Below are 13,994 nucleotides of genomic sequence, written 5' to 3'. Positions count from 1 at the left end.
ATTTTATTACCTGAACTTACTCCATTTATAAGGGAGGGCTTAGTGAACTATAAAGTATAAAGCTCTCAGTAAACATTCGAGATTGTCTTTTGAGGCCTACCTTTTAGTACAGGATTATAAATAAGTATCTGAGTCAAGGTGTACGAAAAAAATCTTTGCAGAGAATCTGGTGAAACCATGCTGCTATAAATGGAACACTTGAACATATTTAACCTGCCAAAAGAATTTTCAAAAGAAAAAGTTTTCATAAAAAAGAATGAAACCATCTCAGCCATCTAGATATTATCTTTAAATGCTTCACACTCCCTGTGGATACATATCCAAGCTATTGCCAAGTTCTATCAATTTGACCATACTATCATCTCTCAAACATGCCCATTTCCCTTCCCTGATTCCTGACCCCCCAACCCCCACTTCAGTGCAGGCCCTTATTACCTTGCTCTTAGATTACTACATTAGTCTACTGGTAGGTCTGCCTGTCTCAAGTCTCTCCACTCCAATCCATCTTCCTTCCACTATCCAAATATTTTCTGAAAGCCTGAACACTACCTCTTCCACCCCAACTATTCAATAAATCCCTTATTACTTCTAGATCAATTATAAAAATTACAGTGATAATAGCCTTCTTGCTGTTCCTTGCAGAGACACTCAACCTCCTGACTCTGGTCATTTTTTCTGGCTATCCACTATGCCTGGCATCTTTATCCTCCACATCTCCATCTGCTGCTCACAGCTCAAATTCCCACAAAAGTCCATTCAAGTTCTCTTAATTCCAGGGCCTTCTTTCAGTTAATTATCTCCAACTGATCCTGTCTTTATCTTGTTTGTACAGTTTAAACACTCTGTCTCCCCTATTGGAGTGTGAGCTCTGAGAGTCTTGACTATCTCTGGACTTTCTATTTGTTCTCAGTGTTTAGCAGAGTATAAGTCACAAAGGAGGCAAGTGAGTAAACAGGCCTGGTAGAAGTGCTTATTCTGCATCAGCTGCAAGCCCAAAAGAAAAACTGCTCTTTCCTTCAGGGAGTTTACAATCTAGTGGGGAAAGAAACACATAAAAGAGATCTGAAGGGTAGGGATAGAGGGACCTGCTCGGGGTCCTTCCTCAACAAGTAGTGCTGAGGAAGAGCAGCTGAAGCCTGGGAGCAAGAAGACAGAAGGTATGAGGGAAGAAAAGCTGTAAGAAGAAAGCAAGAGGGGTAGCTAGGTGGTACAGGATAGGGCACCAGCCCTGGAGTCAGGAGTACCTGAGTTCAAAATCTAGCCTGAGACACTTAATAATTACCTAGCTGTGTGGCCTTGGGCAAGCCACTTAACCCTATTGCCTTGCAAAAACTAAAAAAACAAACAAAAAAACCCAACAAAAACAAGAGGTTATCTCTGGGGCAGGCACTCCAGAGAACACAGAGGAAGGGGGAAGGGGATCTGGTGATGGAAATGAGAGGGGAGTCAGTAGGGAGAGAGAGCTAAAGGATAGGGGATGATACTGATATTGAGCTATGATTTATACATCTTATACATTGATCCTTAGGACTGACTGACCTTCCATATTTACTAGTTAGTTTATATGTATATATTTCCTGCAAGACCTTAAAAACATATTCTGTATCAGGGCTGTCCAACCTAACTTTTAAAAGTTTTCACTGAAACAACAAACAATGTATTTCCATCTCATTTTAGTGAGAGCTCTGTGGTAGCACAGCTTCATTTACTAAAGTATTTAGTAAACCCACAGGGGGTCACATTAAAGTACACTGTGGGCTGCATTTTGGAGCCCTGTTCTATATATATTTCCAATACTGCTCTTAAATTGATCCATTTAACTTCAATTTAGACACATGAAAACTAACCAGAAATAAGGTGAGGCACAGGATGAAAGGATTAGGAAGCTAAGCCAGGCAAAGCGGGTTTCTAAGAATCCATGATACAAAGTACCTCAGTCTACTCAATTCCCATGACCTGCTCTTCTCTTTAACCTCTGCTAAACACTGACAAGACCATGCCTCTGACCTTGCCTTGGTTAGCAAGTTCCTTTTATTGACCATAGTCTTACCTCATTCTATGTTCCCTCATGCCTCCTGACCTTTAAACCTGTTCTCTGTCCTCACGGCCTCTATTCCCTCACCCCACTCTGGTTGATTCTCTTCTCTTTCTCATCTCAACTCCTTGCTGAATTCAACTTTATATGACCCAATAACTTGATTCTCTTGATCTCTTTTCCTATCTCCAATAGCACCTTGCTAAGTCCCAACTCTGAATGAGTCTCAGCATCCTCTTCCATTGTTCCTATTCACATGCTGCTGAACTGAGTTGAAGAAAATTAGCAATTTTACTTAATCTCAAGTGAGCATTCACCACAGCTTGGCAAACATTCTACTCTCTCCTCAATGATCTAAGTCTCCACAGCAGCTATTCCAATCCAGTCTCTTCTCTAATCGTGGCCCCGCCAACCCCACCTTCCCTCAATACTTCAACAAAAAATGGAAACTATTCATCAAGAGCCTCCCCTTCTCATCTCCTGCTCTCACCTGACATTTCCCTTCACCATTTCTTCTTTCATTCTCATCTCAGATGAATGGGTAGCCTTTCTTTTTGCCAAGGCAAAAAACCTCTACATGCTCTACAATCCTCACCTGACTCCTTCAATAATTTTTCCCACTAACATCTCCATTCTCTTTCCTCTCTTTCCTATATTCTATCAGTGGATAAAGTACTGGTCATGAAGACATAAATTCAAATGCTTCCTAGACACTTATTAGTTGTCTTCCTGGGGAAGTCAATTAACTTCTGTCTGCCTTAGATTATCCTGCTATAAATGATGATAATATTTCTCAAGTACTTTGCAGATCTGTTCTCTCCCTTTCACACTAAAATCATGCACAATGAATGTCATGACTTTCTTTTATAGTTCCTCTCCCTCTCTGTTTTTTTTTTAATTTTTTTTAAGTTTTTGCAAGATAATAGGGGGTTAAGTGGCTTGCCCAAGGCCACACAGCTAGGTAATTATTAAGTGTCTGAGGCCGGATTTGAACTCAACTACTCCTGACTCCAGGGTGGGTGCTCTATCCACCTAGCCACCCCCCCCCTTAATCCAGCTGCTGGCCTAATCACTCCACTCAAACTGCCCTCTCCAAAAGTATCAATGATCTAACTGAGAAACCAACAGGCTTTCTCTCAGTGACTTCAATCTTCTGTGACTTCTAGACTTCTAGTCTAGAACATCCCTCTGAGCTTTAGATACTGCACTCTCCAGTTCACTCATCTGACCAAACCCATTTCTCAGTCTCTTTTGCTCATTTTTCCATTCATATCACACCCTCTGAGTGGCTAAGATTCTGACCTGGGCCTCCTCTTTTCTACTCTCTCAATTTCATCAGCTCCCAAGAGTTCAATTATCTCGATGCAGACTGTTTTCCCTATCAGTAAAATTAGCCCTCATCTCTCTGCTAAGCTAGTCAGTCACATACCTCTGTCTCTTGGATAGCTCCAAATGGGTATCACTATTATCAAAAACAGAATTATCTTTCCCTCTAAACTTTCTTTACTTCTTATTTTCCTTCACCACTGTCATGAGCACCACCATCCTCCCAGTCACTCAGATCCTAAGTCTACTGTCACCTTTGACTCCTCAAGCTCCCCTATTCCATATATCCAATACATTAATAAAGTCCGTCCTTTTTACCTTACATCTCATATATATGTATATGAATGTTTACATGTATTTCTATCTTTACTTTTCATATATATGAGAATATACATATACACATGCACGCATACATGCACACATATATGTCCCTCTTTTTCCCATTTGTATATTCACAATGCTCAGGTTTCTATCACTTAATACAAAGCAATTTTTATATTTTGGGAATTTTGCCTAATTTTAACCTAATTAACCAAAACCTATTTTCTCTCTCTGTCCCTCATTGAGGAAAAAAAACACTTGAAACAATATGCAGTCGAGCAAACACACTCCTGCATTAGTTACATACATAATATATGTATGATTCTGCACTCAGCACTCATTTTGTTATAGACATTCATTGTGTTGGGGAAACAAAGCAAGGCAAGAAAGGTGATGCAGCCTGCTTTGTTAGCAGTACTCAGAAATTTGAATTCTCTCCTCCATCAGAACACTTATTTCTTGTCTTTTTTTTTAGTCCCTAGCCTTTAGCACAAGACCAAGCACACAGTAAGCTTGCTTACTGACCAACAGAGGTCACCACTCCAATGAGGAGTGGGGAAAACCCCCTAATGATCAGTCAAGAAGGTAGAAACAGCAACACAATGGACTTATAGGAGCTGGTCACAATAATGAAGGGCAGGACAGGAACTCTTAACCTGGCGTGTGTGTGTGTATGTGTGTGTGTGTGTGTGTATAAATATATATTTGCATATATATTTGTTAATTATATTTCAATATAATTGGTTTCCTCCACAATTCTACACATTTTACACATTTAAAAACATATTTCTGGGACAGGATCTAGAGACATTACCATACAGACCAAAACCCAGTTAAGTTCTTTGAGCTCAGATACAACTGACAGGAAAGAGAATACAAGTCTTGATAGGAAGGAATGAAATGGACAAGATTCAGAGGGATTATTAAGTAACAATGTGCAAAGGGAGCTTGGAGAAAAGTCATGAGCACAGAAGTGATTCAGTTGATTCTCATAGGTTTGACAGAACTGATACCTAATTTTATGTTGAGTTCAGTGACATTTATTAACCTATTTGAATCCCATTACTGAAAAAAATCCTAAGAAATGATCTATTAAAGGAGATGAGATCTATTAAAGGAGATGAGCTTAGAGATAATAGCTGATGGCCAAGTGCTAAATCTTTGGGCAACATCTAAAATTAGGGGCTGGAAAAAAGAAACATTAGCAAAAGAGAATAGTAACAGTAGCAGAACTTGATAGAAGGCTTTCAAATATGCAAAGCAGTTTAAATACATCTCACAATTATTGTGTGGTTAGGTACCATCAGTATTATTAGCTCTGCTTTACAGGTGAGGGAACTGAGACTCAAGACTCTAATTAGCCCAGGGTCTTACAGCTGAGTCAATGTCAGAGGCAGGATTGCAAAACCAGATCATCCTGACCCCAAGTCTCTGCTATCCTACACCATCTCCAGAAAATGGGCAATAAGTAGACTAGGAGAACCAGGATGTTCATCTAAATCAAAGATGGAAAGACTTTTCAGGCATAGAAACAACTCTCAGGACTTTTATCATAGCATCTTTTTTCAAAGAATATTGATAGGCAAAGTAATGTAATAGAAAGAGCACTGGTCTAGGAATCAGAAAATTTGCCATTAACCAATCTGACCAAGAGCTAGTCAATTCTCTCTGGTTTTCAATTTTCTCATCTTTAAAATTAAAGTGTTGGCACGTCAACCTATTAAGCTGACAAACAGCGAAAAATGATAAAATTTCATGTAGGAAATGAATAGGCAAATGTTGATGGAGTCATGAATTGGAACAATTTTGTGAAAAACAATACAGCAGTAAACAATACCCTCTGAGAGACCTCAGTTCTCTAAGGATATTACTGAAAGGAAAAAGATTTATCTGAAAAAATTTTCATGTCAGCATTATTCATGAGTAAATCTAGAAACCTAATTGTGCAAGATTAGGCGAAAGCTAAATAAAATGTAGAATTTGACTATAATGGATTAAGAAATAACAAAAATGAATAGTATAAAAGTGCAAAGAAAACAAAATTAGAATATACCCAGATTATATAAGAAAAAAGATTAAAAGACTGCAGCAAATTTAAAATAAATGTTAAAATATGAACATGAATATTATTAAGATTATTAAGGTTATTTTTTCTTAAAGCTAAAATATATATCTTGCAAAGCAAACTGTAATGGAGCTTATGGCTCCATTTTTTAAGACCATTTTTTTTTTAGGTTTTTTGCAAGGCAAATGGGGTTCAATGGCTTGCCCAAGGCCACACAGCTAGGTAATTATTAAGTGTCTGAGACCAGATTTGAACCCAGGTACTCCTGACTCCAAGGCCAGTGCTTTATCCACTACGCCACCTAGCCTCCCCTTTTAGGACCATTTTTTATAAGTATTAATAGCAACAACAACTAACATAAGATGCTTACTGTATATCAGGCCCTGTGCTAAGAGCTTTACAATTATTATCTCATTTGCCAGGAGGTAAGTGCTATTATTAATTCCGTTTTATAGATGAGGAAACTGAGATCAACAGAAGTTTAAATGACTTACCTAGGATCACAGTTTGTTTGAGGCTGGATTTGAATGCAGCATTTCCTAACTCTAAGCCCAGTGCACTCTTCACTGTCCCACCTAGCTGCAAATAAAATACTAAACAATATCTAAGATGTCTTCTGCCTCTAAAATGTTTTGATTTTATGATAATTTATTGATGATCCTTGCTAATTTTTCCCCTTGGGACTTTCTTTACCATGCTCCACCCCCCCACCCCCCGCTGCTTCTCTAGCCACTCCATTTCCCCCAGATTTTCAGCTCCTTTTATGTGTTCTCTCCCCTCATTAAAATATCAGTTCCTTGAGGGCAAAGATTATCTTCCTTTCTGCTTTTACATATATTCCTAGGGATCAATGCAAACCTTAATAAATGCTGGATGGTTGACTACCTGGCTGACTCTACTTCATAATCCACCCCTGGCTAGGGTAGGGGAAGATAAGAGGAGTCAATCTGCAGCCAAAGCATGTCGATTCCACCTTTGCAATAGTTCTTCAACGCGTCCCTCCTCTCCTTTGCCAGTTTCACCTCCTGGTCCAGAGCTTCATTCCCTCACCCCTGGACCACTGCAATAGATGGTTGGAAGGGGGCTGCCTGCCTTAAGTTTCTCCCCACTTAGGCCACCAAAGTGACTTTCCTAAAGCATGATCTGAACATTCCATTTCCCTATTTAAACTCAAGTGCCTCCCTAGTACTTCCAGAATTGGTCATTGGAAAACAAAGAATCGAATGTTGGGCCTGCACTTGGAAGTCTTTCCTGCTAGACAGCATAGGGTCCAAGAGGGCTTCCTCTACTGGCATGGCTTCTGAGAAGACAGCGCTATCTCTATGCCATAATGAGTCAAGTCATCAAAGTAGGATTTTTAGTTTAAGTGACTACTAAATATTGGGGGAGGAAATAGAGCTTAAACTAGGAGAAAACACGATTACTCTAACACAAAAATTCACCAATGCACAAATACATACATACCAGCACTTCACTGTCTTGAATGTAGAGGACTCTTCTTGTATTTCAGTAGCAAAAGCACCAAGTATATCTGACAACAAAACAAACATCACAACAAATAAAAACCACAATTAAGCAATGAACTGAAATAGAATCATGCTATTTTTTTTTTTTTAGGTTTTTGCAAGGCAAATGGGGTTAAGTGGCTTGCCCAAGGCCACACAGCTAGGTAATTAAGTGTCTGAGACCCGATTTGAACCCAGGTACTCCTGACTCCAGGGCCGGTGCTTTATCCACAACGCCACCTAGCCGCCCCCAAATCATGCTATTACTAACAGGGAGAAAAAAATTCTAACAGTCTCTATAATGGATACTAAGTAGATGACCCTTTTAGGGAAACAGACAGCAGAACCTAATGCTAAAGATCTGATACATATTGCTGGGAATGGTGGGAAATGCTTGAGGCATTAGAAAAGGTAAAGAACAATCCCTGTCCTTAAGAAGTAAGGACATACAAGGATACATACAAACACACATATGCACACACACAGAAAAGTCTATATTGCAAAAGGAAATTTTTTGAGTTTTGAGCCTTGAATGACATGGAAGGGAGGTGTCAGATGAATTTTGCTTTTAGATCCAGTAATTACTGCCCAAAAGCCAGTCATTCATATTTCAACTATTTATACATAAAATATTTATACTTCAGTATTTATACATTACATGAAACAAAAGAAAAAGGTAGGTGCTCAATAAAACACTGGCAGTCATATAAAAAAATATATGATTGCAAGGAAAATGTGTATTATTTACTATAGGAGATAGAAAAGGGAATGTTCTTGTAAGTGTGGCTAGTTTCACTAAATCAAAGGGAACAACCACCCATCAGGCTAAATAAGGGAGGGGGACATTTCAGAGACTTGGAGGTCTTTCTTTACCAGTCAAGTGTTTTTGTACCAGCTAGAAAAGGAAAGTAGACACTGAAGAAACCTGCTGCTGCAGCTAGTATTACAGTTCACACAGGGGACAAATACAGGAAGATGGCTTCTATAGAACACGATGTCTGACCCATGCTAAACATGTTTTTTCCTCTGTTGAAAGTGAATTTTTGGGAGAGAAGAACCAACTCCTTCTATCATTGTTCTAAAGAACTCACTGGATCCTCCCATCCCTACTACCAAGCTCTTCTCCCCTTTGTGGTTAAATGCTTTGAAAAGTCATCTACAGACTCCAGGCTCCCCCTTCTTCTCTTCAGCATCAACAATCTCATGGCCTTTTCTCAGCTTTTGAAGCTCTCTGCAGCATCTGGTACTCAAGGATTTCTGTGACCCTGAAGTGTCTTGTTCTCTTCCTACTTTTCCTTGGTCTTACTTGCAGGATCTTAATCTATTATATAACTGCTAATTGTAGGTATCCCCTACGAAGCTTTGTTCGGGTTCCTCTTTTCTCTTTACATTCTCCTACTCGTTTACTTTATTAAGGGCAGCTAGCTAGGAGGATCGAGTGCTGGTTGCCTCTCCTCCAGGGCCACTGACAGTTGTCCTGATTCATATCTGGCCACTGGACCCAGATGGCTCTGGAGGAGAAAGTGAGGCTGGTAACTTAATACAGCACTACCTCTCTCAAATCCAATTCACATCCTTGTCATGGCATCACCTCCCTGATGCCATGGTCTTCTTTGAGAATGAAGACAACCATCATCATAATTTCATTAGCTACCATACATTATCATCTCTATACAGAGGATTCTCAGGTTGAAATATTTATTGCTGAGGACCAGTTCTGTAGCAAACAAGTATCTACTGGACCTTTAAAATTAGATTTTCTGAAGTCTTCTCAAACTCAGTATGTCAAAAATAGAATTCATTTTTCCTCCCAAACTCACCTCTTCTGAATTTATTATTATTAAGAGCACCACCACTCTCTCAGTTACCCAGATTCTCAACCTTGATGTCATCTTTACTCTCACTTCATGTAGCTAATGCATTGCCAGATGGTAATACTTCTACCTTCACAAAGAATTTCATATACATCTTTCTACTTACAACTAGTTCAGTCCTTTATTAACCTCTCACCAAACAGCTAAAAGAGCTTTCTAATTGTTCTCTCTGCCTGAAGTCTCTCCCCACAGCAGTCTGTACTCCATATAGCTGCCAAAATAATTTTACTAAAGCATTATCTATGTTATCTCCCTAAAAAAGCTCCACTAGTTTCCTATTACCCCAAGGATCACATATAAATTCCTTTGAAATCAATCAATAAGGATTCACCAAGTAGTAGATAAAAACCCAAGATATAAAAGAGAGAGAGTACAAGTAAGTGCGAGAGAGAGAGAGCAGAAATAATAAGATACGTGAGAAAATGGAGAACCATCCCTACAATCAATAACAGAATTAATGATGCCTTTTATGGAATATTCCCCCAGCATAGTCTGCTAAGACTATATAGTTAAACCTTTATTTTAAACTCTCAGTAAATTAATCTTCCACATAAATATCAGCACCATCATTTTTAGGCTTTCTATCTAGGACAACAAAAACAACTGACTCCATTTTGGGCCTATGTTTCTCAAACTCTTTTTGCTGAAAGCACAGTATTATTTTTTGCTTTAAAAAAAAAACAGAGGGGCAGCTGGGTACTTAGTGGATAGAGCACTGGCCCTGGAGTCAGGAGGACCTGAGTTTAAATCAGACCTCAGTCACTTAATAATTAGCTGTGTGACCTTGGGCAAGTCACTTAACCCCACTGCCTTAAATAAATAAAAAAAAATTTTAAACTGGGACACACTGAATTTCTAGATTGGTAACTGCGCATCGGATTGCAGGTATATAATTCATAGACCACCCTTTAAAAACCAGTGATTACAGCAAAGAACTGACAAGAATTATACCGTAGCATTAAAAGAGTCATTTTAAGATTATCAAAAATGCAAGATATATGCAGCACACAAAATATAAGGTGTAAGGTTAAGCTAAGAAAAGCCTAACCAGCAAATAATCAATAACAACAAAAGACTGACTGGCACATTTTAGAGTTTTTTTTTGTTTTTTTGTTGTGTGTGTTTTTTTTTTTAAGATTTTTCAAGGCAATGGGGTTAAGTGGCTTGCCCAAGGCCACACGACTGGTAAATTTTAAAAGGAACAAAGCATTAGTAGTTCAGAAGTAGAAACAATCTATGTTACAATCCTCCATTGTAACAGGGCAAACAGCAAAATACTGATTCTGATGAATTCCTATATTCTCTCTCTTTTTTTTTTTTAGGTTTTTTTGGAGTTTTTGCAAGGCAAATGGGGTTAAGTGGCTTGCCCAAGGCCACACAGCTAGGTAATTATTAAGTGTCTGAGACCGGATTTGAACCCAGGTACTCCCGACTCCAAGGCCTGTGCTTTATCCACTACGCCACCTAGCCGCCCCTCTATATTCTCTTTTAAAAAGTTCTCACATCTCTTTTTATTGTGTAAGTAAGAATAACAACACCTGAAACAAATTCAGAAACAGTCTTTAAACTTAAAAAGTTACTTCTCTTTTAGGTTACATAGGTGCCCTATACCAATTCTTAAATCTATTAAGTATGATTGAAAATAAATTATATCGGGGCGGCTAGGTGGCGTAGTGGATAAAGCACAGGCCTTGGAGTTGGGAGTACCTGGGTTCAAATGGGATCTCAGACACCTAGCTGTGTGGCCTTGGGCAAGCCACTTAACCCCATTTGCCTTGCAAAAACCTAAAAAAAAATAAATAAATAAAATAAAATAAATTATATCACAGATTGTGCCTATTAAAAAAGTTTCAAAATATTAAGGGTCAATTTAAAAGCATCTACAATTTAGCACTAATTAGCATCTACATTCCTTAAGTATCTAGAATTCAAGTGGAGAAATGAGAACAAAAAATGATGTAATAAAACATGGAGAATAAATTTGTAACTATTAAGAAAAGAGGTCGACTAGGACTGATTCTAATTAGATGATAAAATATGAAAAAAGGGGGAAATACATATAACAGAAATGCAGAAAACTCTAAGTAGAAGAACTACTAAAAAGCACAATAAATGATTTATGATCTAGGGCATAAAGCAATTTACTTACATGTCAGTATTTTCTGTAGTACAGCAACACAAATCTGTTAAAATATAACAAATTGCCATTATTGAGTAATTTATAAGAGACCACACACACACACACACACATATATACATGCATTTTTAAAATTCAATCATAAATTTAACAAATATAAAAATGTCCATATACAGAAAAAAAGAAAAAGGTTGTATATAAAACAAAAAATCTCTATTACACAACACAGCTTTGTTTCTAAAAATATTCATTAAATTTAACATGAAAACCAATACTACTCTGTTCATCTGCACTCCCTTCAACTCTTCACTGCATTTTAAAAATGTTTCAAAGGCATTCATTTTTTAAATATCATTATCACTGAATATTCATTCCCCATCACAGTTTCTGCCCCCTAAATAAAAGACCTCTTGCATTATAATAATAATAATAAAGTCAAACAATCAGTTTCACATCAGTCACAATATGAAAACATGTCTCATTTTGTACCTCTATCTAGTCCACCACTCTGCCAAGGAATGGAAAGCATGATCCACCATTATCCTTTTGGAGGGTTGACTGGTCATTGCACTGTTCATTAAGTTTTTCAAAATTGTCATTATTGTAATTATTATAATCTCAGAATAAAATTTTCTCCTGTTCTCATTTTATATCAATTCATATTAAGTCTGACCAGATTTCCCTTCACTTTCATGTTCATCAACTCTGAAATTCCTTTATAAACAAAATCTTTGCTGGATTTTCATCCAGGTTATCAATTGCTAACCTGGGGATCTCTAATATTTTTCCCAAATATTTATCTTCTCTTTTCCCCTAATTCCATCTGAATTGTTGATCAGTTCCCCTGGATCCAATTATCATTTCTATGCAGATATTTTTCAGATCTAGTTATCCAGCCCTAACTAGTTTCCTGACCTCCAGTCCCCACATCTCTAACTTCCTATTGGACATCACAAACTGGATGGTCTAAAGAAAACTTAGACTGATTATGTCCAAAATTAAACTGATCATCTTTTTGCCAAAACCCTCTCCCTTCCAAACATCCATGTTACTATTGAGACCATCACCAACCTCTTAGTTACTCAGTTTCTGAATTTAAGTGTCATCCCCAACTCCTTACTCCTCCAAATCTCACACATTCCAATCTGTTGCCAAATTATATCATCTGTGCCTTCACAACATCTCTTGTACACATTTTATCCCCTCTGATATTGCCACCACCCTAATGAAGGCCTTATCACCTCCCCCTTGGACTACCATAAAAGACTGTTTAGTCTACCTGCCATATATATTTGTCCGTTCCAGTTCACCAAATTAATCTTCCTATAAAAGTACTGGGCTGATCATATGGCACCAATTCAATAAACTCTAATGGGAAATAAGGGACAGAGCCAAGATGGTGGAGAAAAGGCAGGAACTCATCCAAGCTCTACTGCAAATCCTCCAAACAACTTTAAACAATTCCTCAAAACAAATTTTGGAGCATCAAAACCCACAAAAGGACAGGGTGAAACAATTTTCCAGTCAAAGACAACTTAATCCACAGGAAAGGTCAGAATAAGAGTGGATCTCAGTCCAATGCAGGCTGCAACCCAACAAATCAGAAACAGATCTTGAGAACAACTGAATCAGCGGAGGCATGGCAGTTTCCAGACCTCTCAACCCAAGGACAGTAAAGGGTCAGACACCAGGTTATAAGGAAATTAGAGCTTGCATAGAGAGCAGAACTCTGTTCCCATACTTGGATCTGGGTCACAGTCCTGGGTCTCAGCTTCAGAGCAAGAAGAAACACTAACACATCAGAGCTTGAAGTCATAGTGGGATGGAGACCCTCATCACATTCCCAGGTGGAGAAAAGTGCTTGTGAGCACTCACCACCAGAGCACAGATCAAAAGAGGAATAAACATACCTCACCCTAGATCATACCATCTTGGAAGAACTGAAATCTTAGACTCACAGAATTATCTCTGAAAACAGCTATACACACACACACACACACACACACACAAACACTTGATGCATGATAAAGAGTCAAAAGTCAAGAAACAGGCTAGAAAAATGAGAAAACAGCAGAAAAAGATCCTGCCTACAGAAAAGTTATTGTAGTGGCAGGGAAGATCAAAACACGAATTCAGACAACAAAGTCAAAACTGTTCATCAAAAGCCTCAAAGAAATATATGGAAGGAAGGAAGAGCTCCGGAAGGAAGGAAGAGCTCCAAAAGGAGAGACAGAGGGGAAAATTGGGAAGAGAAATTATAGTGATACCAAAAAATTCATTTAAAAAAGTCAACAGCTTGGTCAAACTGAATTTTTACTTGATATACAATGAAGAACACCTTAAAAAATAGACTAAATCAAATGGTTAAGAGGCACAAAAATCCAATGAAGAACAGAATGCCTTGAAATAAAATTGGCCAAATAGAAAACGATATACAAAAATTCACTGAAAAGAAGAACTCCTCAAAAAGAACTGGTCAAAGGGGAAAGGAGGTACAAAAATGCACTGAAAAAAAGAACTCCTTAAAAACCAGAAATGGATATATAGAAAAGGAAGAAAATAATTCTGAGCTACCACCTACCTATCAAGTTGAGTAATATGACAGAAATGGAAAATGATAAATATTAAAAGATGTGGGAAAATTAAAACACTAATACACAGTTGCTGAAGTTGTATACTGAATCAATCATTCTGATGAGCAATTTGGAACAATGCCCAAAGAGCTAGGGAC

At 38.0% G+C, this 13,994-nt stretch overlaps 1 protein-coding gene across 3 annotated transcripts in view; it reads right to left on the bottom strand.

Annotated features, from left to right (window-relative positions):
* The window catches only part of FANCA (FA complementation group A), a 115,079-nt gene that overhangs the window by 85,430 nt on the left and 15,655 nt on the right, over window positions 1-13,994 (bottom strand). For all 3 annotated transcript variants that reach the window (XM_074200767.1, XM_074200759.1, XM_074200774.1), the window contains 3 exons: window positions 11,276-11,309; window positions 7,212-7,278; window positions 101-213 (listed from right to left, as the gene is read on the bottom strand). In XM_074200767.1, coding sequence (XP_074056868.1) covers window positions 101-213; window positions 7,212-7,278; window positions 11,276-11,309 — 214 coding nt within the window. The remainder of the gene's footprint in view (window positions 1-100; window positions 214-7,211; window positions 7,279-11,275; window positions 11,310-13,994) is intronic.

The sequence above is a fragment of the Macrotis lagotis genome, chromosome 1 (genome assembly GCF_037893015.1).
Source record: "Macrotis lagotis isolate mMagLag1 chromosome 1, bilby.v1.9.chrom.fasta, whole genome shotgun sequence".
Lineage (NCBI taxonomy): Eukaryota > Metazoa > Chordata > Mammalia > Peramelemorphia > Peramelidae > Macrotis > Macrotis lagotis.
This window is presented reverse-complemented; position numbering and strand designations above follow the sequence as displayed.